The sequence below is a fragment of the Doryrhamphus excisus genome, chromosome 20 (assembly GCF_030265055.1).
Source record: "Doryrhamphus excisus isolate RoL2022-K1 chromosome 20, RoL_Dexc_1.0, whole genome shotgun sequence".
Lineage (NCBI taxonomy): Eukaryota > Metazoa > Chordata > Actinopteri > Syngnathiformes > Syngnathidae > Doryrhamphus > Doryrhamphus excisus.
In genome coordinates this window covers 9,515,989-9,542,048 of record NC_080485.1, presented here as the reverse complement: position 1 = coordinate 9,542,048, position 26,060 = coordinate 9,515,989, and the positions used below count along the sequence as shown (strand labels likewise).

The 26,060-nt window shown below is 40.2% G+C and overlaps 2 protein-coding genes across 4 annotated transcripts; both read right to left on the bottom strand.

The window, feature by feature from the left end:
- Window positions 1-5,959: 5,959 nt before the first annotated feature.
- Window positions 5,960-19,749, bottom strand: rrp12 (ribosomal RNA processing 12 homolog). 2 transcript variants are annotated; one of them, XM_058058361.1, is made up of 34 exons: window positions 19,507-19,749; window positions 18,647-18,876; window positions 18,470-18,553; window positions 18,146-18,222; window positions 17,948-18,053; window positions 17,753-17,869; window positions 17,531-17,669; window positions 17,329-17,456; window positions 17,029-17,127; window positions 16,870-16,961; window positions 16,668-16,779; window positions 15,500-15,600; window positions 15,289-15,403; window positions 14,907-15,049; window positions 14,714-14,835; window positions 14,577-14,641; window positions 14,307-14,469; window positions 14,077-14,231; window positions 13,937-14,004; window positions 12,680-12,773; window positions 12,443-12,601; window positions 12,264-12,344; window positions 11,304-11,409; window positions 10,222-10,329; window positions 9,992-10,149; window positions 9,392-9,483; window positions 8,562-8,717; window positions 8,157-8,326; window positions 7,956-8,066; window positions 7,827-7,873; window positions 7,672-7,747; window positions 6,496-6,563; window positions 6,342-6,424; window positions 5,960-6,263 (listed from the first exon to the last, which is right to left on the bottom strand). In XM_058058361.1, the coding sequence occupies exons 1-34, from the start codon at window positions 19,643-19,645 to the stop codon at window positions 6,158-6,160; spliced, it is 3,870 nt and encodes a 1,289-aa protein (XP_057914344.1). In that variant the 5' UTR covers window positions 19,646-19,749; the 3' UTR covers window positions 5,960-6,157. The 2 variants fall into 2 exon arrangements, with proteins under 2 accessions (XP_057914344.1, XP_057914343.1); XM_058058360.1 differs by having other exon boundaries at window positions 10,222-10,332; window positions 19,507-19,748.
- Window positions 19,750-20,214: 465 nt separating this feature from the next.
- On the bottom strand, window positions 20,215-25,863 carry LOC131107949 (ubiquitin domain-containing protein 1-like). Of its 2 annotated transcripts, XM_058058476.1 has the most exons (5): window positions 25,580-25,863; window positions 25,167-25,256; window positions 21,690-21,917; window positions 20,660-20,845; window positions 20,215-20,584 (listed from the first exon to the last, which is right to left on the bottom strand). In XM_058058476.1, exons 1-5 carry the CDS (start codon window positions 25,629-25,631, stop codon window positions 20,370-20,372), a joined length of 771 nt encoding a protein of 256 aa, XP_057914459.1. In that variant the 5' UTR covers window positions 25,632-25,863; the 3' UTR covers window positions 20,215-20,369. The 2 variants fall into 2 exon arrangements, with proteins under 2 accessions (XP_057914459.1, XP_057914460.1); XM_058058477.1 differs by lacking the exons at window positions 25,167-25,256; window positions 25,580-25,863 and adding an exon at window positions 23,830-24,166.
- Between the last annotated feature and the right edge of the window lie 197 nt (window positions 25,864-26,060).

Below are 26,060 nucleotides of genomic sequence, written 5' to 3'. Positions count from 1 at the left end.
AGAAGCATCCAAAAATGGCATAAAATGCCAGAGTTTGAGGCGGTGATTTTTGAAAAAAAACGTAAGGGGTTAGTATGTCGTTTTTTACATTTTTTTCAACTTGCTTCTAATGCACTTTTCTGGTCAAAAAACAGGGGAAACCTCACACACACTCACCAGGAGCTCCAGAAGCATCCAAAAATGGCATAAAATGCCAGAGTTTGAGGGCGGTAATTTTTGACAAAAAACGTAAGGGGTTAGTATGTCGTTTTTTTCATTTTTTTCAACGTGCTTCTAATGCACTTTTCTGGTCAAAAAAACAGGGGAAACCTCACACACACTCACCAGGGGCCCCAGAAGCATCCAAAAATGGCATAAAATGCCAGAGTTTGAGGCGGTGATTTTTGAAAAAAAACGTAAGGGGTTACTTAGTATGTCGTTTTTTTCATTTTTTTCAACGTGCTTCTAATGCACTTTTCTGGTCAAAAAAACAGGGGAAACCTCACACACACTCAAAAGGGGCCCCAAAAGCATCCAAAAATGGCATAAAATGCCAGAGTTTGAGGGCGGTGATTTTTGACAAAAAACGTAAGGGGTTAGTATGTCGTTTTTTTCATTTTTTTCAACGTGCTTCTAATGCACTTTTCTGGTCAAAAAAACAGGGGAAACCTCACACACACTCACCAGGGGCCCCAGAAGCATCCAAAAATGGCATAAAATGCCAGAGTTTGAGGTGGTGATTTTTGAAAAAAAACGTAAAGGGTTAGTATGTCGTTTTTTTCATTTTTTTCAACGTGCTTCTAATGCACTTTTCTGGTCAAAAAAACAGGGGAAACCTCACACACACTCACCAGGGGCCCCAAAAGCATCCAAAAATGGCATAAAATGCCAGAGTTTGAGGGCGGTGATTTTTGACAAAAAACGTAAGGGGTTAGTATGTCGTTTTTTTCATTTTTTTCAACGTGCTTCTAATGCACTTTTCTGGTCAAAAAAACAGGGGAAACCTCACACACACTCAAAAGGGGCCCCAAAAGCATCCAAAAATGGCATAAAATGCCAGAGTTTGAGGGCGGTGATTTTTGACAAAAAACGTAAGGGGTTAGTATGTCGTTTTTTTCATTTTTTTCAACTTGCTTCTAATGCACTTTTCTGGTCAAAAAAACAGGGGAAACCTCACACACACTCACCAGGAGCTCCAGAAGCATCCAAAAATGGCATAAAATGCCAGAGTTTGAGGCGGTGATTTTTGAAAAAAAACGTAAGGGGTTAGTATGTCGTTTTTTTCATTTTTTTTCAACGTGCTTCTAATGCACTTTTCTGGTCAAAAAAACAGGGGAAACCTCACACACACTCACCAGGGGCCCCAGAAGCATCCAAAAATGGCATAAAATGCCAGAGTTTGAGGCGGTGATTTTTGAAAAAAAACGTAAGGGGTTAGTATGTCGTTTTTTTCATTTTTTTCAACTTGCTTCTAATGCACTTTTCTGGTCAAAAAAACAGGGGAAACCTCACACACACTCAAAAGGGGCCTCAAAAGCACCCAAAAATGGCATAAAATGCCAGAGTTTGAGGGCGGTGATTTTTGAAAAAAAACGTAAGGGGTTAGTATGTCGTTTTTTTCAGTTTTTTTCAACTTGTTTTAACACACTTTTCTGGTCAAAAAAAAAACAGGGGAAACCTCACACACACTCACCAGGGGCTCTAGAAGCACCCAAAAATGGCATAAAATGCCAGAGTTTGAGACCGGTGATTTTTGAAAAAAAAAACGTAAGGGGTTAGTATGTCGTTTTTTTCATTTTTTTCAACTTGCTTCTAATGCACTTTTCTGGTCAAAACAACAGGAGAAACCTCACACACACTCACCAGGAGCTCCAGAAGCATCCAAAAATGGCATAAAATGCCAGAGTTTGAGGGCGGTGATTTTTGAAAAAAAAAACGTAAGGGGTTAGTATGTCGTTTTTTTCATTTTTTTCAACGTGCTTCTAATGCACTTTTCTGGTCAAAAAAACAGGGGAAACCTCACACACACTCACCAGGAGCTCCAGAAGCATCGAAAAATGGCATAAAATGCCAGAGTTTGAGGGCGGTAATTTTTGACAAAAAACGTAAGGGGTTAGTATGTCGTTTTTTTCATTTTTTTCAACGTGCTTCTAATGCACTTTTCTGGTATAAAAAACAGGGGAAACCTCACACACACTCACCAGGGGCCCCAGAAGCACCCAAAAATGGCATAAAATGCCAGAGTTTGAGGCGGTGATTTTTGACAAAAAACGTAAGGGGTTAGTATGTCGTTTTTTTCAGTTTTTTCAACTTGCTTCTAATGCACTTTTCTGGTCAAAAAAACAGGGGAAACCTCACACACACTCACCAGGAGCTCCAGAAGCATCCGAAAATGGCATAAAATGCCAGAGTTTGAGGGCGGTAATTTTTGACAAAAAACGTAAGGGGTTAGTATGTCGTTTTTTTCATTTTTTTCAACGTGCTTCTAATGCACTTTTCTGGTCAAAAAAACAAGGGAAACCTCACACACACTCAAAAGGGGCCCCAAAAGCATCCAAAAATGGCATAAAATGCCAGAGTTTGAGGGCGGTGATTTTTGACAAAAAACGTAAGGGGTTAGTATGTCGTTTTTTTCATTTTTTTCAACTTGCTTCTAATGCACTTTTCTGGTCAAAAAAACAGGGGAAACCTCACACACACTCACCAGGAGCTCCAGAAGCATCCAAAAATGGCATAAAATGCCAGAGTTTGAGGCGGTGATTTTTGAAAAAAAACGTAAGGGGTTAGTATGTCGTTTTTTTCATTTTTTTCAACGTGCTTCTAATGCACTTTTCTGGTCAAAAAAACAGGGGAAACCTCACACACACTCACCAGGGGCCCCAGAAGCATCCAAAAATGGCATAAAATGCCAGAGTTTGAGGCGGTGATTTTTGACAAAAAACGTAAGGGGTTAGTATGTCGTTTTTTTCATTTTTTTCAACTTGCTTCTAATGCACTTTTCTGGTCAAAAAAACAGGGGAAACCTCACACACACTCACCAGGAGCTCCAGAAGCATCGAAAAATGGCATAAAATGCCAGAGTTTGAGGGCGGTGATTTTTGAAAAAAAAACGTAAGGGGTTAGTATGTCGTTTTTTTCATTTTTTTCAACGTGCTTCTAATGCACTTTTCTGGTCAAAAAACAGGGGAAACCTCAAACACACTCACCAGGGGCCCCCGAAGCATCCAAAACTGGCATAAAATGCCAGAGTTTGAGGCGGTGATTTTTGACAAAAAACGTAAGGGGTTAGTATGTCGTTTTTTTTCATTTTTTTCAACGTGCTTCTAATGCACTTTTCTGGTCAAAAAAACAGGGGAAACCTCACACACACTCAAAAGGGGCCCCAAAAGCATCCAAAAATGGCATAAAATGCCAGAGTTTGAGGGCGGTGATTTTTGACAAAAAACGTAAGGGGTTAGTATGTCGTTTTTTTCATTTTTTTCAACGTGCTTCGAAAGCACTTTTCTGGTCAAATAAACAGGAGAAACCTCACACACACTCACCAGGGGCTCCAGAAGCACCCAAAAATGGCATAAAATGGCAGAGTCAGAGGGCGGTGATTTTTGAAAAAAAACGCTTTAAAAGCAAGTTGAAAAAAATGAAAAAAACGACATACTAACCCCTTACGTTTTTTTTCAAAAATCACCGCCCTCAAACTCTGGCATTTTATGCCATTTTTGGGTGCTTCTGGGGCCCCTGGTGAGTGTGTGTGAGGTTTCCCCCTTTTTTTTGACCAGAAAAGTGCATTAGAAGCAAGCTGAAAAAAATGAAAAAAACAACATACTAACCCCTTACGCTTTTTTTCAAAAATCACCGCCCTCAAACTCTGGCATTTTATGCCATTTTTTGATTCTTCTGGAGCCCCTGGTGAGTGTGTGTGAGGTTTCTCCTGTTTTTTTTACCAGAAAAGTGCATTAGAAGCAAGTTGAAAAAAATGAAAAAAACGACATACTAACCCCTTATGTTTTTTTTCAAAAATCACCGCCCTCAAACTCTGGCATTTTATGCCATTTTTGGGTGCTTCTGGGGCCCCTGGTGAGTGTGTGTGAGGTTTCCCCTGTTTTTTTGACCAGAAAAGTGCATTAGAAGCAAGTTGAAAAAACTGAAAAAAACGACAAAAAAACTTACGTCTTCTTTTCAAAAATCACCGCCCTCAAACTCTGCCATTTTATGCCATTTTTGGGTGCTTCTGGGGCCCCTGGTGAGTGTGTGTGAGGTTTCCCCTGTTTTTTGACCAGAAAAGTGCATTAGAAGCAAGTTGAAAAAATGAAAAAAACGACATACTAACCCCTTACGTTTTTTTTTTTTCCAAAAATCACCGCCCTCAAACTCTGGCATTTTATGCCATTTTTTGATTCTTCTGGAGCCCCTGGTGAGTGTGTGTGAGGTTTCTCCTGTTTTTTTGACCAGAAAAGTGCATTAGAAGCAAGTTGAAAAAACAGAAAAAATCGACATACTAACCCCTTACGTTTTTTGTCAGAAATCACCGCCCTCTGACTCTGCCATTTTATGCCATTTTTGGGTGCTTCTGGAGCCCCTGGTGAGTGTGTGTGAGGTTTCCCCTGTTTTTTGACCAGAAAAGTGCATTAGAAGCAAGTTGAAAAAACTGAAAAAAACGACAAAAAAACGTACGTTTTTTTTCAAAAATCACCGCCCTCAAACTCTGCCATTTTTGGGTGCTTCTGGGGCCCCTGGTGAGTGTGTGTGAGGTTTCTCCTCTTTGTTTGACCAGAAAAGTGCATTAGAAGCAAGTTGAAAAAAATGAAAAAAACGACATACTAACCCCTTACGTTTTTTTTTTTTTTTCAAAAATCACCGCCCTCAAACTCTGGCATTTTATGCCATTTTTTGATTCTTCTGGAGCCCCTGGTGAGTGTGTGTGAGGTTTCTCCTGTTTTTTTGACCAGAAAAGTGCATTAGAAGCAAGTTGAAAAAACAGAAAAAATCGACATACTAGCCCCTTACGTTTTTTGTCAGAAATCACCGCCCTCTGACTCTGCCATTTTATGCCATTTTTGGGTGCTTCTGGAGCCCCTGGTGAGTGTGTGTGAGGTTTCCCCTGTTTTTTGACCAGAAAAGTGCATTAGAAGCAAGTTGAAAAAACTGAAAAAAACGACAAAAAAACGTACGTTTTTTTTCAAAAATCACCGCCCTCAAACTCTGCCATTTTTGGGTGCTTCTGGGGCCCCTGGTGAGTGTGTGTGAGGTTTCTCCTGTTTGTTTGACCAGAAAAGTGCATTAGAAGCAAGTTGAAAAAAATGAAAAAAACGACATACTAACCCCTTATGTTTTTTTTCAAAAATCACCGCCCTCAAACTCTGCCATTTTAGGGTGCTTCTGGGGCCCCTGGTGAGTGTGTGTGAGGTTTCCCCTGTTTTTTTTTACCAGAAAAGTGCATTAGAAGCAAGTTGAAAAAACTGAAAAAACGACAAAAAAACGTACGTCTTTTTTTTAAAAATCACCGCCCTCAAACTCTGGCATTTTATGCCATTTTTGGGTGCTTCTGGGGCCCCTGGTGAGTGTGTGTGAGGTTTCCCCTGTTTTTTTGACCAGAAAAGTGCATTAGAAGCAAGTTGCAAAAAATGAAAAAAAACGACATACTAACCCCTTACGTTTTTTTTTTCAAAAATCACCGGTCTCAAACTCTGGCATTTTATGCCATTTTTGGGTGCTTCTAGAGCCCCTGGTGAGTGTGTGTGAGGTTTCTCCTGTTTTTTTGACCAGAAAAGTGCATTAGAAGCAAGTTGAAAAAAATGAAAAAACGACATACTAACCCCTTACGTTTTTTTTCAAAAATCACCGCCCTCAAACTCTGGCATTTTATGCCATTTTTGGATGCTTCCGGAGCCCCTGGTGGAGTGTGTGTGAGGTTTCCCCTGTTTTTTCGACCAGAAAAGTTCATTATTCTTCCACAACAAACACAACTTTCATGTATTTAAATCATTATTTTTATTAGACTCATGATGTCCTCCTTTTTTGGAGGTCTACACTGTCCTCTGGTGGCTCAGTGTAGAAGTACATGTCACCTCATCGACACCCATAAGACCACAAACACACCTCATAACATCCACGCAAAGGCTGTACATTACTTTACCAACATACTAGTTAATGTCCATAAAAGTCCATTCACTGATGCTTTTCAAGCTTTTCTTTTGCTCTTCAGCATTTTTTTCCTGCCCGCCATTGCACCCTTCTGGGCTCCTTTCACCATGCCCTTGAACTGGCCCTGCAGTTTGGCCCGCTTCCTGTTGACAAAAGCATACACAACGTCCCATAAAAGTGGCCACCTTTCACAATGGAGGATTTTCTGAAGGCGATCATACCTGCGATTGAGTTGGGCCTTCCTAAGGGGGATATAAGCGTACGGGTCCGGTTTGCCTTGTTTCTTCACATCACCTTTGCCTTTCTGTTCCATACAGAAATAAAGAAATATAAGTTAGCATTTGTATTTAACACCATACATGTTGGCAGACTGACCTTTGACTTGTACTCTGCTCCAAAGTCTCTGCTCCCATCCAGAGCTCTGTGGATACCTTTACCGCCAGCTGGGTCAAAAAGAATATTCAGAAATTCACTTCAAGGTAAACAATATTGTATATAATAAAATTTATAAATAAAATAAAATTTACCAAAAAAAGGACAACAATGCATTCGATTAAAAATAATTAATAAATGAATCAATTACATTAAAACAAAATTACTGTGTGATTTGACCCTTAAACATTTTACTTTAAATGGCAAAAAATACAGTGTTATGATTGATTTTTTTGTATGTTTGTCATACATGTTTCCGATCATGCAACTAATTTTAATATTAGTCAATGACATCACAACTGAACACAAAATACAGTTTTTAAATGAAACCTTTCATGATTAAAGGAGAAAATTAAATCGGAACCAAGATTATTTGAGATCTATCAGTCTGAACAAAGCCATTTCTAAAGCTTTGGGACTCCAGCAAACCACAGTGAGAGCCATTCTTCACAACTGGAACAAATTTAAACCATGCCGGGACTGGTTGGTCACCCATTGTTAACGCCAGGAATGCAGCAACAACTCAGATCAAGAGGTCACAAAAGACCCCACAACAACATCCAAAAAAAAACAAAGGCCTCACTTTTCTCAGTTTAAGGTCAGTAGTTCAACTTTGTGAGAAAACATCTTGATGATGCCTAAGACCTTTGGGTGGTCTGACAAGACAAAAGTTGAAGGTTTGTCCCATTATAAATCCGCATTTCAGAAAACAAACATCATAAAAACAGTAAAATATGGTGGAGGTAGTGTGATGGTCTACGGCTGTTTTGCTGCTTCGGGACATGGAAGAAATTAAACCATGAATTCCGCTGTCAACCACAATTCTTGACTATTGAGATGCTGTGGCATGACCTTTAAAAAAGAGTGGACAAAAAAATCCTCCACAGTGCTGTAAGAGACTCATTGCAAGTTATCGCAAACGCTTGATTGCAGTTGTTGCTGCTATGTAAGTTTTCATGCATTTTGGGTTCAGTTGTGTTGACATTGACTGATATTATTTTATTTGTTTGATGATCTGAAACATTAAGTGCTTGCAAACATGTAAAAAAGTAACAAATGAGGAAGTGGGCAAACACTTTATCACACCACTATATGTATTTCTCACGGCCAAGCCAGTACCTTTGTATTTGAGTTGAGGTTCTACATCCATGTTGTCCATAGGGTCATCTTTGATTTTCCTCTTTTGGGTCTTTTTCTACACAAAAAAAAGGAAAAAAGTGTCATGAATCAGAAGTAAATGTTAACACTGCTCTTCAGTTCATCAAGTTACTCACACTCTTCACCCCAGCCTCTTCCAGAACATCCTTTATCTCTTCATCATCTGTTGATAGAGTCATGTTGTTGGACATTCTGTGGTGTTTTTTATGTCTTATATAATACTACAAAGGATTTATGGCATTCACCTTTCTGGTTCACGTCTTCGTCTTCATCCTCTTTGATGATCAGTCGCCCGTCTGATGTCACCTTGAAGCCGTGCTCAGTCTTGACGCTTCTTTTCATCTCGGGGTTGGTGGCTGGAAACACAACAATAACATTTAGTTAAGACTCTTATGAACACAAATAAACAAAGTACTCCTGTCATATTGGGGGTCTTTATTTCTTACCAAGCACTCTTTGGGAAACTTTGGGGTCCAAAAAGTTGAGCGGGTCATCCGCCTCTCCCTCTTTCAGCCACGCCCGACCCTTCTGCTGTTTGCCAGGCTTCTTCTTTGCTGCCGCCTTGCCTTCATCCTCTGAGAGGTCGCTCTCCGAGCCTGCCAGGATGTCCTCAATACTGAACAGAAGCAAGAGGTTCAGGTTGAAGGTAGGTCAACAATATGTGAGATCAGCTATCCCAGGAGTCAGCAACCTTTAGTATTAAAAAGGAGCCATTGGGGGACCATTTACACTAAATTAAATTTGGAGGCAAAACAAAACTAAATTCAAGTTAACACTACATATAGGATAATAGATCCATCCACCCGAGCCGCGGGTTGCAGACCCCTGAGCTAGCCAGAGCAATATTATACCCGTCACTCTTATTTTTCGGGGCCTCTTCTTCGCTGTCCGAGTCATCCTGCTGCTCTGATGCCTGCTTGTGTCTCTTATTGCGAGCCTCTGCCTTGCGAATGTTGGCCAGCACTTTATGGTGTTCAGGGGGTAGCATGCTCTTCACCAGCTCAAACCTGCACCCGAGGAACAGAATACATTATTAGTACAGCCAATCAACTAATATAATAAGACATATAATTACCCTTTCACAAAATTAGGGTCAGTTTCTATTAGGTGGCTGGGTTGTTAATTGACTTTAATGCCATGTAATTACCACTTCTGACCACAGGGGTCACTGTTGGAAAGGGAGACGTACAGAATATAACCATTTAGGTTGAAGAGAACATTTTAGCAAGAGTTTTCACTTACCAATTCTCATAAATTCAACTACAAATACTTTTAAAAAGTAACAGATAAAAGTGCAGATTAAATAATAATATAATTGTTAAAAATATATATACCTATTTACACAAATGTATTTTAGTGGGCTCACTATTAGCAACCACAAGCTCCTGCTTCAAGCTAGCTAGCGAGCTAGCTAATTAAGACAGTAAAAACATCACATTTTAATCAATAAAAGAACACCTTAATATAATTATAGGCCTATTTATAAGTATGTTTTTGTTCTTATAGAGGACATTGTTAGTAAGCAGTATATTAAAAACTAACTAGCCAAAATGGTACAATTACATAAAAAACAGAACATGACAAACAAAATAGGATATGTGAATATGAATAAAAATAGACAGTAAATATAAACTAATGATAACACGCACATGATGGTGATGAATAAAATAAAAAGCCTTACCCAAATTTTCTAATAAACTTAGTAAAGACGTTCTTGAGTTTGACTCTGAAGTGTCTCCTCATGTCATCGTTGACATTCCCGATGCCTTCCATCTGAAAAGAAAAAGACATTACATTTTATAAACCTTTGGTCTCCTAAAACACAATTAATCAATGGTTAATCGATTACCCAATTAATCTACAACTATTTTATTCATTGTTTAATCATGTTATTTTCAATTTAAATATGTCCTCGGTCCTCGGCCTCTCAAAGGCTCCAGCACTGTGACCCAGTGGTTAGCATGTTAGCCACACAATCAGGAGATCGGGTTCGATTCTCCGACTTGGGCATCTCTGTGTGGATTTTGTGTGGTTTTTCTCCAGGTACTCCGGTTTCCTCCCACATTCCAAAAACATGCTAGGTTAATTAGTGACTCCAAATTGTCCATAGGTATGAATGTGAGTGTGAATGGTTGTTTGTCTATATGTGCCCTGTGATTGGCTGGCGACCAGTCCAGGGTGTACCCCGTGCCTCTCGATCAAAGTCAGCTGGGATCAACACATATGAGTGAGGGTGTACTCTGGGGGTACACACGACACAAAAAGCATTCCAAGAACTCACCAAGACGTTGACATGCGACGCCAACGTTTTGGGCTCCCTGACGAATAGGATGACCTTGATGAAACCCAGTGCCGCTTTGACCACCTCTCTTGTACGCGAGCCCAGCAGGAGACAGACGTTGTGCAGCAGCTGCTCCATGGTGGACACCTCTATGGTGTCTGGCAACAAAGAAAGCGTGTTTTACATTTTGTTGTGTCTTGTGCTACTAAAATGGCGGTCCAAATATATACCGTTGTACTCATACACCAGTCGTGTTAGGGCCAGCACTGTGCAGGTGATCATGGTGGTGGAGCCTGTAAGGCCAGCATAGACTAACGACAGGTACTGCTCCACGGCCTCTGCTGAACACATAACACAGCATTATTGTAGCATAATAATATCATGGCGCTAGAGTCAATTAATTCAATTTGTTAAACATAACAAACAACATTTGTTAAACATAAAGCAAACTGCAGTAGTGCACTCCATTTTGATTTGACTACGTCATGATACATTCATTCATTCATTTTCTACCGCTTTTTCCTCGCAGCTGGGGTGCTGGAGCCTATCCCAGCTGCGTTCGGGAATGTCAACTGGTCACAGGGCACATATAGACAAACAACCATTCACACTCACATTCATACCTATGGACAATTTGGAGTCACCAATTAACCTAGCATGTTTTTGGAATGTGGGAGGAAACCGGAGTATCCGGAGAAAACCCACGCATGCACGGGGAGAACATGCAAACTCCACACAGAGATGGCCGAGGGTGGAATTGAACCCTGGTCCTCCTAGCTGTGAGGTCTGTGCGCTAAACACTCAACCACCGTGCCGCCTCGTCATGATACATTCATTCATTTTCTACCGCTTTTCCTTACGAGGGTCGAGGGGGTGCTGGAGCCTATCCCAGCTGTCTTTGGGCGAGAGGCGGGGCACACCCTGGACTGGTTGCCATCCAATCACAGGGCACATATAGACAAACAACCATTCACACTCACATTCATACCTATGGACAATTTGGAGTCGCCAATTAACCTAGCATGTTTTTGGAGGAAACCGGGAGTACCCGGAGAAAACCCACGCATGCACGGGGAGAACATGCAAACTCCACACAGAGATGGCCGAGGGTGGAATCGAACCCTGGTCCTCCTAGCTGTGAGGTCTGCGCGCTAACCACTCAACCGCCATGCCGCCTCGTCATGATACAATTAAAGAAAAAAATCAACTGTTACACTGAGAATTCCTTACAGCCCATAATGGTTTTGTTTAACATCCATAATCTATATAACACTTAAAACCATTAAAGCGTGAGCTTGCTTTTTCTTCTTACCTTTACAGTTACCACAGAAGCGCACAAATGCGTTTCCTATTTCCACCAGCAGAGTGTATGCGCTCTTACGAGCACCAACAGACACTTCTTTGGTACATATAATGACCTGGAGAAGAAGAGAGAATTCTTGTATAAATCTAAGGCATCACTACCTATACAGTAGCCACGTATACATGGACACAAATATTCCAATTCCATTCGGGTTATTTGATCAAACGGAAAGAATGTATTTTTTTTTGTATACACCTCATTCTGAAAGAAAAGTGCCAATCCGAATGAATATATAATCGGATTCACAGGGGTGGAATATTCCTTTCCCCAATCCGATTGAGGTATCTTGTACCCGCTCAATCGGAAAGTTGTCAGGGTGCGTTCTTCTTCTGTTGTTTATTGGCGGTTGGCAAGCAGCTTTCGTGTGCATTACTGCTGTCTGCAGAACAGAATCTAAACCCTTCTATACGCCATTCACAAGTCCAGTTTTATTAAAAAAAGAAAATATATATCTATGTATATAAAACATGTGCCGAGTTTAATTATAAAATATTAGCAAGATTTAACTTTATATTTTCCTGTTCCCGGGTGCGTTCTTTCAGCAAATGCTGAGATATGACGTAACACGCAGCTCGAGACGTTCTTCGATTAAAAAAAAATGGAGGCGAGCAATCGGCACTGAACTGCGTGTGGAAAATTTGTTTTTGATTCAAACTAAATTTCAAGACTGGACGAACGAAAAACTGGCAATACGGAGTTATTCCAACAAGTGAAAGAAAAACTCGAGGAAGTCGGTATCACGTGATGTTGATGTTTACGCTTTACTGCACATGCCCCATTGACTATTCTGGTTGATTATAACGGCGCATGTAGACACACGATTGGAATATTCCTTTCCATGTATACCATTGCTTTCGGAAAGAGAAAGCAAAGGCTAATGTGTGTGCATGTACATGTGAGTATACGTACCTCCGGTAGCAGGGACGTGATAAAGTCTTTGTGTTCGTTGTCAAGCCTTTTCACAATATGGATCAGACACTTGAGTCGTGGCTGAGAAGAAAAGAAGAGCACAAGTATAAATCACTCTAAAAAGTAAACCAGCAATAAAGCTACATTAACGTGGCAAAATATTTTTTTTCCCCTCTCACCCTTTTTGCTGGTGAAGAGGCGTTTTTCAGAGTCTCAAGCAGGACCGCTTTAAGCATCTCAAGGTTGGCCACAACAAAACGCCTGCACTCCTCTTGCTCTCCAGCACACATTTCCTCCAGCACACGGTACGCCTTTTTCTGCATGCCTACTTCTTTGGTCTGACAATAAAAGGATGGATAGATAAAAAAAACACTCCTGGAGCTGTTAAAGATTTAAGTGCATGTAAACAAGCAAACCTCCAAGTATGGCCTGATGAGCTGGAAGGTCTTAGTCATGTTGAGCTGATTCAGGAAGGGCGCCATGGCAACCACAAGGTCCATCATTGACAGCCTACGAAGTGAAGAGGGACACAAGTCTACTACATAAGCTTTATGCTACTAAAATTATTTAAATTTTTCTTCATAATACTCAATAATAATAGTTTTCATGTTGAAATTATACTTTAAGAATGTGCCGTGAGCTGCCACAGTTTGGACACCACTGCCTTAAGGGATCCTATAGACAATATTCATTCATTCATTCATTTTCTACCGCTTTTCCTCACAAGGGTCGCGGGGGGGTGCTGGAGCCTATCCCAGCTGTCTTCGGGCGTAAGGCGGGGTACACCCTAGACTGGTCGCCAGCCAATCACAGGGCACACACAGACAAACAACCATTCACACTCACATTCATACCTATGGACAATTAACCTAGCATTACCTAGCTTAACCTAGAAACCGGAAAAAACCCACGCATGCACGTGGAGAACATGCAAACTCCACACAGAGATGCCCGAGGGTGGAATTGAACCCTGGTCTCCTAGCTGTGAGGTCTGTGCGCTAACCCCTAGACCACCGTGCCGCCCCCTATAGACAATATTTTCAAGTCATTTTTGTCTGTGCTAAATATGGATCAGACACTTGAGTCGTGGCTGAGAACAAAAGAAGAGCACGAGTATAAATCACTCTAAAGGTAAACAGGCAATAAAAAAAACTATATTTTCAAGTCTACTACATAGGCTTTATGATACTAAAATTACTACGTTTTTCTTCATAATACTCAATAATAATAGTTTTCATGTTGAAATTATACTTTAAGAATGTGCCGTGAGCTGCCACAGTTTGGACACCACTGCCTTAAGGGATCCTATAGACAATATTTTCATGTCATTTTTGTCTGTGCTAAATATGGATCAGACACTTGAGTTGTGGCTGAGAACAAAAGAAGAGCACGAGTATAAATCACTCTAAAGGTAAACCAGCAATAAAAAAAAGACAATATTTTCAAGTCATTTTTGTCTGTGCTAAATAATTCCAGGTTGAGTTTAACAGAGGATATTCATTTTTAGACCTTCTACAATTTTGATGTCTGCTCCTTAAATAAATCTAAAATGGCAAAAGTGACTGAAAAACTGGCATTTGTTCCTCATGACAAAAAAGGTGCCTGATGGAAAATCATTTGTGTGAGGCTAAGCTTACTGTAACAAACAATCTGTGTCGATCTCTATATCTTACCGTGTGAACTCTGTGCTTTCTGAGCTAGTCAATCTCTCTGTGGCTTTTTCCAAGAACGCAGCGATCATCTAAGGACATTTAGGGATTTAATTAGCAAGATCCGCTTTGATGACTGTAACTGCCATGCATGGTAACTTTACCTGTGGGTCAGTAACAGTTAAGTAGACTTTAATGGTGTCCAAGACGGCCATTCTGTAGGCTGTAGACTCCCCATCTGCAGGCTGCTGGCTGAACACGTTGAAGAAGATGGGAAGAAAGTTCTTGGAGAAGCGACTCACTTCAGCTTTTTCGTCCTCTGTGAAGACGCAGCGGCGGTCAAAGATCGCAATGTCAAATGTAGTGTGTGTTTTGTATTAACACAACAATGTACCGGTAGTGCAGCTCTTATTGATAATGGTGCGCAGAGCCTGGCACACTGTGAGCCGCAGGTCGGGCCGCTCGTTGATGGCCATGCCGAGTGAGCGGGCGACTCCTTTGAAGGACGCCACCAAGTCCACGGGACATGTGCAAAAACCAGGTAACATTGTCCATATCTGAAAGACAGACAATACAAAACATCGTATTTCCTTAAATAGTGGCCCTTACTCTAATAGACGCTTGCCTGTATGCAAGGATGCAGGATGCATGACAAAGAGTTTACCTGAAGCTGTAATGTCTGATAGACTTTGGCCTCCAACTTCTGACCGACTTGCTCCAACTCTTCAGCTGAACACAGGATCCAAATTAAGAAGGAAAAATCCTATTTTCAAATATGCACCATAACGCCACACAATTCACCTCTCTGCTTGAGCGTGTAGGCCAGAGGGAGGAAGTAGGAGTTGAAGAAGCCCAGCTTAGTGTTCTTTAGGTGATCACGAATGACCGGAATCAGCCAGCTGCGGGGGAACTCCAGGTTGTCGCTGGCCAAGACCACAGTTAGAGTTCCATCCAGAAAGACTTACTTAGGTGTTTGTATCAATGTGAGACTTACTCATAGCCAGTAATGTTAAGCGGCACCGTTGCCAGTACAACTTCTGGGCCCATGCTCTCCACAGCGCCCCCTACTGCCAGATCCAACTCACCACTGAAGGGGAATCGAGGGGTTTCACGAAGGTCGGCAAGAGACTGTAAGGACTGGGATGGGGAGAAAAACTTCCATGAACACACAGTACAACAAAATTACATTGAATACAATTTCCCACAAAACATGCACACACTGTCCTGTGCCCCTATTTAGCCTCAAAATGATAATAAAGTTAATATTTTCATAACAAAATAGACAAGTAAATTCTAAGAGAATTAAAAAAGCATATACACAGACATACTGTATACAAGTACAATTAAATATAACTAATAATATTTGATTGTGATACCTTGGTCATGATGGGGTGTGCCTGTTTCCCTGCAACCTTGTAAAAGCAACCGAGTATTTGCAAAACAAATGGCCAGGAAGCATGGAAGCGATAGGACAGCCCTTCTTCGATTATACTGTAACAACACACGTGCAAGTATTAACTTCACAATTTAATGAGAAATTAATATTTAGAAACAATATATGATGGCAACTTGACTCTGGAGCCTTACCGAAACATTTTGCAGACATAGGAAGGGTTCCCTACAGACGCCGTGGCAGTGACCGTGCCAATTTCCTCCATGTGAGGGCCCACACACTCTATCAACAGCATCTGAAGATAAATGCATCATAATGTTAGCACCGCATTTCCTCCATGAAGCTACAACAGCGGGTCTGATGGGTTAAGCTTAATGTACAATTGCACACATTTTTGTCCCCGCAATGGCGTGCCAATCAGTAAATTGGTCATAAATAGGTGTATGGACAGTTTTGCATGGAAAATGTTGTTGTTTATCACCATATTTTCAGTGCATGAAAGTTAGAAAATTTATTTTAAAAACAACCAGTCAGTAGCCACGTTTACATGAGGAGTTTTTCTCTTTCCGAAAGCAATGGTATACATGGAAAGGAATATTCCAATCGCATGTCTACATGCGCCGCTATAATCAACCAGAATAGTCAATGGGGCATGCGCAGTAAAGCGTTAACACAAACATCACGTGATACCGACTTCCTCGAGTTTTTATTTCACTTGTTGGAATAACTCCGTATTGCCAGTTTTTCGTTCGTCCAGTCTTGAAATTTTGTTTGAATCAAAAACAAACTTTCCACAGCAGTCCAGTGCGATTGCTCACCTCCATTTTTTTTAAATCGAAGAACGTCTCGAGCTGCGTGTTACGTCATATCTCAGCATTCGCTGAAAGAACGCACCCGGGAACAGGAAAAGATAAAGTTCAATCTTGCTAATATTTTATAATTAAGCTCGACACATGTTTTATATAGATATGTATTTTCTTTTTTAATAAAACTGGACTTGTGAATGGCGTATAGAAGGGTTTAGATTCTGTTCCACAGATGGCAGTAATGCACACGAAAGCTGCTTGCCAACCGCCAATAAACAACAGAAGAAGAAAAACACCACGAAGAAAAACGCACCCTGACAACTTTCCGATTGAGCGGGTACAAGATACCTCAATCGGATTGGGGAAAGGAATATTCCACCCCTGTGAATCCGATTATGTATTCATTCGGATTGGCACTTTTCTTTCGGAATGAGGTGTATACAAAGATAATGGAATTGGAATATTTGGGTCCATGTAAACGTGACTTATGATTCCCTACATGATGACAACATTTTGTTGTCAGAACAAGTGGTTACAGCTATGCATTTTCCTTTACCTTGAGTGTGCTGGCGGCCGCAGACACCACCTGTGTGTGAGGCGACAAGAGACACGACATGGCGGCAGAGAAGAGGCGAGGAAGGTGGCCCAGACTCAAAGAGCTCTGCAGACTACACACAACACACTTAACTCATTTGACCACAAAGATACACACAGCCAAAGATACTACAGCCAAATTCCATGATGTAAAAATGTGTTACCTTGCCAAGTGAATGTGTGCCTTCTCCATGACAGCTAGCCAGGCCAACAGAGGCTGCAGATCACTCTCACTGGGCAGGTAGTCATACAACGCCTGAGAAATTATACTTAGAAATTATGTTTCATTCCACAAAAATACCGCCATGTTGATGATGTCTTACTGTGATGATCTGTGCGTTGAGTTCAGGTGACAAGCTGGAGGCACCTGGCTTTGCACTGAAGAGTTTATGGAAGGTCTGCATGGCGCTGGCAGTCACCAACTACAAACAGCAATTGTCACCTTTTAATGTGAGGACAGCATTGCATACACTTTTGGCCACTATTAACTATAAATTTGAAAGACGGACTATTACAAAATGTAAATAAGTTAATAAATTCATGTCTACAGTATGTTCATGACTAATGGTTTGAATTGTTTGTCCGATTCAAAGCATTTTATTGTTTTCTGCTAATGTTCTCACCACATGGCTGAGCGTCATCACTCGCAGCAGTGTCTCACAACACGACTTGATGGCCCCGAGCGGGAACGTTGGCACCACCTCTTTGAGGAGGCCCAGCACATGCAGCGTGGTGGTGTCCTCTCTGTTGACTGCACACAAAAAAAATATGCAAATAGTACTACAACCTTGATTAGAAAGGTGGAAACAAATATGGATACCCTACCTCCTGCCTGCTCCATCTCCTTGATGCAGAACTTGGCTGTGGTTGCTGAAGCAGGGTGATTGGTGGGCGCTTTGTCTGCAAACAGGAAGTCACTTCCTCGCAGGATGGAGCACACTCCATGCTGTGCTGCTTTACGGACCTGCTCAGAGAAGACATTTTATATATCATTTAAAGCACTGTGTTTAACTATTCCCTACTTAAGAATAATAATAATGTGCTGACCTTAGGTTTGCTGTGCACTGTGAAGCTGAGCAAACCGTGGTAAGCCTGTAGAGTGGACGGGTACGCCCACACAGCCACGTCTTGTTTCCTCAGTAGAGTAGCCAAGCATGACAGAATCTAGGAATGACAACAAGACAATCAATCTCTGATGTGCACAATTAATTTTAAAAAAAGAAAAAAAAAAACAGTATTCACCCATCTGAGAGCTGAGCCTGTTTCGGGCGTGGTTTGTTGGGACATGACATCCATCAGAGCCTTAGTGGTGTCTGAGAACTTGGACATGAGAACCGGAGCAGGAACCCTGAGAGTATGAAATAACGGACATAATTGTTATTCTCCATCTTCAAGAACTTTAACTGAAAGTGTCGATTTGGGGGAAACTACTTGCTCGACCTTTTCATGGTGAGGTTGAGGAGGTATGCCACTGCAGCCTGTGACTCCGGTGAATCCACCACCTCCAAAGTGGTCATCTGCAAAAATACACATGCTACTCTCACATACTATATATTTTTTTATTTGAATGCACACAAAATGAAGTTTTATTCCATTGTGATATGCAACAACAATAAAATGTCTTACAACTTGTAAAAGTTAACTCCACAATTTCATAAACTGTGTATGTGTAAAGGACTGGATTTACATAACACAGCTCACAGCTTTAGTTGTCTTTATTATGGAATTCCTTATGATTATGGACCAGTTGATCAGAACACTTACCAAAGCAGCAAAGTATTCTGTTTCTGTCTCCTTCCCTCCCTGACTGCGAATCACCTCAGTTACAGCTGCCAACACTGCACAGATCTGAAATGCACATGGACGCATAGAGCATTATTTCCACGATACAAACCGTTTTTGCAGACTTCCACAGAATGACACATTATAACATCGCCGTACCTCTTTGTGAGCAGCCGAATTGGATTCCCAGAATCGCTGCACTTTCCTAAAGGTCAGGTTGGAGCAATCTGACAGGCCGCTGAGGAAGGTGCCTGACGTTCTGTCTGATAACGCCTGATCCGGTTCATCTTCCATGAACGCATCCCTCTGCCTGTCTGTGCTGACCTCCAACGGACCTGTCTGTAGCTCATTGTGTAGTTTTAGAGCATCTACTGTCAGGTCGCTCTTTCCTGCATGGGGGGGAAACAAAACAAGTGGAATTAACACAACTAATTAAACTATAATGTACATGTTTGTAAGATGCGTACACAATCATGACACTTCCATGCAGCTTGTGTAACATCAATTGAGAGTGAATAGAAGCATTTTCAATGTATTTGATCTTTTACATTATCTCAGAATTAATCATTACACTCTTCACAAAGAAAGTAAACAAGTCGATTGATGAATGACTGCAGTCCTAAACTCATCAGCCATAACATTAGGTACAGCCGCATTCTCCCAACACTGCACAAGAGCTGTGTCAAGATTCAGCTTTTACATAAAGACACTATTTGAAATGACACTGTGAGATCTGTAACGTGTTTAAGTTGTGTATGTGTTTCTATTAGTCATTGTTATTGGTCACCTTACGTTCTATTCTTGTCAAACTGTGGTGTGTACCTAAAAGCCTGTGACCATTGCATTTACGCCATATGTTTGTAAATTAACATCCAGCATTCGTCCATAAAAGTAAGAAAACGTCAATTACATTATGACATTTCTGGAGTTTTGTTCACTAAAAGGTTATGCTAACTGGCTAAGGTTAGCTCAAGTTAGCCCATCCCCATTCAATCCCACGTGCAAAAAGTACAGCATACCCGAGGGTCGGCTAAAGAAGCGACTTTTAGCAGCCTGTCGATGTCGACTCGTCTGCGGATTTGAGTCGCTGCTGTGTCCTTTCTTCCATCGTTTGAGTTTAGCGCTCGTCCCGGATCGAAGTTTCCCAGATTTAACCATTTTAGCGGGTAGAAAATAACCACGCTTCCCCTGCTCTGTGTACACGCAGGTTCCAGCTGACGCTGTCGCTCAATTGATGACGTCACGTCGTTTTTTTCCTTAGGATATTTTGCCACTAGGGGTCACTGTCTAGCTCAAAACAAACACTTCTGCAGCAAACGATGTTGAACTCTGGATATTTCTTTATTTTACTATTTAAATGTTGTATATATTATATTTAAAAGTTGTAGTTTGTCATCCTCTTAGCATTTATGTACTTCATATATAACAATCGTTATTGTTTTTGTACTTTGTGTCTTTATTTGAAATAGAATGACCAAACAACACAATGATGCTGATATTTACATGTTTCTTCCTGTCGTCCTCTCAAATTACATAAAGAAAAAAAATGTTTTTCTGTATTTGGATCCGAAGCAAATATGTTTAAGTTTTCCATTAACACAAGAAAAACACAACACTAAGAAGAATATTGGTGTAAACAATGACAGTGTAAGTGATAGGACAAAAACAAGGATGTGCATACTATGATTCTACCCTTCTAAAGGGTTTCCAAGTTTTTTTTTTATATATTCTTAATTTCTTTGGAAAAACAGGGAAAACAAATACAAAAAGGAACAATATAAAAGCAATTCTCTTATATATAAAATTGTACACAAAATCTCATAAACATGTCCAGCCCTGCTTCCATTTAAATACCACCACTTTGTGGCCCTTTTGCTTTGTTTCAGTTGGATATAACTGGAGGGTTCACGTTGACGATGACTTGGACAACAAAGTCTTTCTGGATTTTGGCATCCTGCAGACGAGTTTTGTCAGTGAGAAGTTTCCCTGAGAAGAACCACCTCTGGCGGGAGACATCAATGTCCTCTTGTTGTTCCAGCTGCTTCTTCAACTCAGCGATGGAGTCGGCCATGCTGGCTGTCAGACGCACATCCTCTCCTACGAAAGCAACAATCATGATATATCATGATGCTTTCAAGGCTGTCATTCATCATTAGATTGGACATTTCTCACCGGTGGACAGTCGCACACGCAGCTGGAACTCTTGCCTGCAGGGAGGAGGCTGCGCTTGTTTTTGCGTGGATTCGCCAACTTTGCTTTCGTTGCATGTTTCGGTGATGAGGTTGACAGGAGGGGCTAAAGTGTATGCTGGCAGCTGGTAGCGGTTGCCCAGCTCATCATAACTCTCAGTGAGAGAGCCTGCAAAGAGATGAGAATGCATTTCTTAAAAAAAAAAATAAAAAAAGCTAAGAAACATTGCTCTTCAATGTCGTTGCCCAAAATGTCATGTGATCAAGATTGTACCATTTTATATTGTACCATGGCTGCTGCTTAGCATGCATTTTTACATAGAATGTATTTGTTTTTGTTATAAATAGCCTCTTTTGATACAAATTTAGCTGAATCCAGATCACTGGAGTGTATGTGTTTGTGTGTGTGTGAGTGACAGGAAGAAAAGCTGTTTACTTCGGGAGAAGTTGTTTGACCGAAGTATAAATCCAGAGACCCAGGCTACAAGAGCGCAAAAATTAAGATATGCCTTTATTCGTCCCTCAGTGGGAACATTTGTATAATATCTTAAATTTGTAAAATATCTTAAATACAATTTTACAGTTTTCAAACGTAAAAGTAAAAAACATGCAGTGCAGCATGTACTGTCGCTAGATATCCAAACTTGCAGCAAATTCTAAAAGACAAAATCCTCATGCATCATGCTTGTATCAAGGTCAATTTGTAGCTTTATTATTTAGCAGGATTAAGCTAAAATGACAAAAACCTGTTTCTATGAAGCTTTATACATGGTTAGCACATGTAAAACTAACAAATTTTGGTGCAAAGCTGATTTTTTTTTTCTCCCTTCTTGCTATAACGTGGTCACGCGGCACGATTATGTAACGATTCTGGTAGTAATCTCCGAACAACTAATGCATGACCTTCTGCACAGTGCTCTCTGACATTTGCAGAATTATGACAAGCAAATGTACTAAAACATGTAAACACTTGATGATGCATATATGTAATGTGTGTGTGTGTGTGTATATACCGTGAGGCAGAGTGATGCAGGCACCGTCCACAATGGCCTGCGCTAGCTCCAGGTCACTGCATTCTGCAGCGAGGGCTGCTGCTCGGAGCGCATCCCAGATTTCTTTCCGTCCGTCAAAGGCTGGAGCTGTGTCCCAAAACTCATCCCGTTTACTCCTTAACTGGCCCTCAGTCATCGGGTACTCGCTCTTCCACTTGGGACGCTCCTTTCGGAGAGGCTCATTGCGTCCTGATGGCACAGTCAGGGCAAGATTAGTCATGATGACAAATAAATGTTTGTAGCTAATTCATAACAATAAGACAAGGAAATTGTAAAACAGTGCAATGGTGATATTAATGGTGATCTTACAATGGAAAGCTAAGAATGCTTTAAAATGTACTTAATGAAGTAGTAGGTAGTCCTGTTAGCAGTTCCGTTCACTGGATTGAACTGAATTTTGCATACACCAGCCGAAACATTAGAGCATCTGGTTTTGTACGCCGCCCCTTATCATATCTGCCTAATCCACAATGATATAATCCTCTGTAATGCAAAATGTAATTGAATCCAATTTAATTAACCACTAGGTCAGGGATGTCCAAAGTGCGGCGCACGGCTTGTTTTTTATTGGCCAGCAGCACATTGCTACAAAATTGAACCAAAAAAAAACAGCAAAAATGAGAAAAATTAGGAAATTAAGAAGTTCTTTCTTTCATGTGCTTTGTTATATCACAGTAAGTTTTTCATATTGCCTTATTTTTAAAGGAACAGCTTCCCATAATGTAGCATTATCATCTTTGTCAAAGCGTATTATTGAAATTGGATTGGACTGGAATATTGGATGTTATGAAATCATGCAGGTTTATCAGGTTTGGAGTTAAAGTGACCGAAGACACAACGCAGCATGTGTGCAAACCAAGAAAGTTAATATGATTCAGAGTGTGGCATCATTAAAGTGATGAAATTCTAGAGTAGTTGTGTGGATTACAGTCGTGAGCAATAACACATACATGTGAAGCTGACTTTACACCCACACGTGGGTGCACGCCAGCAGATTACAGGCAGTAATCAGGTGCCACATAACAGGATTTATCCCTCCGGCTATCCTCAGTGGGCATTGGCTGGACACACAAGCATGCTTTGGCCAATGGCAGGCAGACTAACGTCATCTGACAGAACAACTGCCAAATACTTTATACTGAATATATGTTGCCACCTTGATAATATTATATGGTACATTGTTTTCCTTCAAAGTGCTGAGTGACGTTGTTTTAGATTGTTTTTAACATCCAACATGGAGGTTTCCATCATGTTTGGTTAGTATTTTAGTTGGCAAGATAATGCAAAAAAACAGTCCTTAACTTCTGGTGTTTCTTTTTGTTTTTCCACAACATTAATTTATTCCATATTTACCTTCAATTCACACAGAATAATGTATAAATCTTAAGGCAGGTTGTATACATTTTAGTGCTTTAGTACTTAATTAGTGTTCAATTATACACATAAGCTGCATATTAAATAGAAGTGGATCCCAATGGCTGTAGTAAAAAGAAATAATTAAAATTGATTTGTAATGTTATTTTTATGCAATACAAGTACGAATAATGAAGTGTAAAACATAAATTAATTTCTGGTAAGTAAAAGAAAGATAAAAGAGGTTTCCATAGCAACTATTTGTAGTGTTAAAGAAGCATGTATATATACATTTGTTGAGTATTTTGTTTCCACCCCCCCCAAAATGTTTTCTTTGTTTCTAATATTTAAAAATCTACAATATAGAATATTAAATACATATAATAAATATATATTTATAAATATATATAATTTAAAGCCCCATTTTTACCTTGTTTTAGCTCTGAATGAATGTATGGATATTGTATTTTAATGCATCTTTTACTCTGTTTTTATTCAACTCTATTTTTATTGCTCTACTGTAAAAAGTCTTTGAGTACTCTGAAAAGCGCTATACAAATAAAATGTATTATTATTATTATTTTATAATTAAATTACTAAATAATGACATAAATCCTCATCAGCAGCAGTAAACAACCCCAGAAATAAACATTAACTAACCAACTGTGTATCCAATAAATGAAATCCATACACAGAAACATAATTTCCCTCATTAGATGAATACTAAAAAAAATCTACCTTGACTTACTTTTCAGCAAAACCCTTAAAGGTGGATTTGGAGAATGGTAGTAGTCGTATTCCCTGGAGTTAGGAACTCCCATTATGTTGTTTTGGATCTTTAAGATTCTTGCCGCTACGTCCACATTTAAGGTCCACTTGTGCCGGTCAAGAGGACAACAACAATCTGGTCAGTCTGGATGTGCAGACTCCGTTTTGCATGGCAACAATAGCCCACGTATGTGGAAATGAACACACTACCTCTATTTATGTGTGTGCTATTAACAACCTCTTGGCCGACTGTAAATATCCTCCCCAAGCAGCAGTTCATGGAACAAGAGTTCAATACGGTGACAATAAGTATAAGGTGTCCTGACTGTCCTGAAGGTTGCATCTTTACACAAGAGGCCTATAATCCTATCAGTTCTATTTAGAGAGTAGGATAGAAATACCCAACGCTAGCAAGCTAAACCTATTAGAAGACAATAAAACCCCGTCAGACATTCATAGTCTGGAATTCTGTGAAGCAGACCGCTAGCAGGTGATTATTTTAGAGGCAGCCATGTCTCTCTAAATAAAATACATGATGGGAAATGCAAGTCAAGTCAAAAAGATATCAGGGCTTTCTTTGCAGGCTCCAGCTGCAGCTCAATGCATTATGAATAACAACACAGCCTTGCCTGCAGACACTTTTGGGGTTTTTTTTTGTGGAGTGTCTATGAAAATCAGGGCACAGGTTTAAAGCCTGAAACATTCAACAACAATGGTATCCAAAATAGGGCAATTTTTTAGCATTTTAAGTAGAAATTTTAACTCTTTTGTGGAGTGGATGTGTTTTCTTTAATCAAGGGGTGCATCAGCCTACCAAAAAAAGGAAAAGTGACACAATGCAATAGGACAGCTTTATTTTTAAAAGGCTTTGCTATGCATCTTAATATAAAGCATTGGCAAATATATGTCCATCAGCTAAGTTTGATCCTTTTGTTTTCCTTCAGTGAATAAGCTAACCGAGCATGACATTGCTGTTTAAAATGGGACTGCAATGTTAGCATTGTGATCTCGCCCCCCTCCTGTATCTGATGTCAGACAAGTTCAAAATTAAAATGAAAATAAATAAAAAGCAGAGACAGGCTAGTCAAACATAGCTCATTAGCATTAAAGCTACAGACATGAAACAGCGTGATCTCATTAGAGCTAGATTAGATTACAATTTTATGGGACCTCTGACACATTTATTATTATATTACATCTGCAAGTTATCACTGAAGTAAGTATCCCCTTGAAGTAGCTAAATTTCATTTTAGCTACAAGAAAAATAATCATAATCTCAAGGTTGTTGCACTTAGAGCACGACTTCCGGGTTCTTACCTCCACGTTTTTTGCTCCTGGTCAAGCTTCTGGTACTCCCTTGTCCATCAGTCCTGCTCCTCCTCCCCACGCAGCCTCCCATCACGGTCCCTGTATGTGCCACACCAAGGAGACATATACTCTAAATCACATGTGCAAATACCGATTTTTGAAAAGTGGGAGAAAGAGTTAATGGAACAGCCCAGCGTGCTCTGAGAGGACAGACTGGCTGTAATGTTTACGTCACGTGTACTGACAGCTGACTGGAGCACGCGCCAGCTCCACGCGCCACTATCATTCATATTTCCACTATTATATCGACCTTTTGATGTAGAATTGCATTTATATACGTATTTATATGAATATGAATAAATGTATAGTCATTAGTTAATTCATCAAAACGTATACTGTAGTCCGTCTTTATAATTACTTACCAGAAACCCAGTCTGCCAAATGATGCATTCGTCGACAGTTAGCTTGCCACATTAGAACTCCCAAATTTTCACCAAAACCTGAAGATGCGCGCAAACAAAAAGGACAACAAATAAAAATAAATGTCCTAGTTCTCCTGCAGACTTCAGGAAATCACTTAAAAGTTATCTACAAATACAGTAACATAAAATAAAAATCTGCAATTATTTCTACGCTGTATTCTGGAGAAAAGAACAAACTGTACAAGAGATTGCATCGATCTAGAATTAAAGCCTGATCAAGCTCTGCTCATGCGCAGACGCTACCAACTCTTATGCGCGTAAGTTAGCGGAAGTTAGAACTACAGACTTTCAAAATAAACTGCCTAGTAAAGTAGTCTGGGATAAACCTTTTGATAACTGTGCTTCTCACAATATTTTCTCACAATGACTAAAAACTACGTTATACTTTTACTAAGAAACCATTAGAAAATTGTAACCTGAT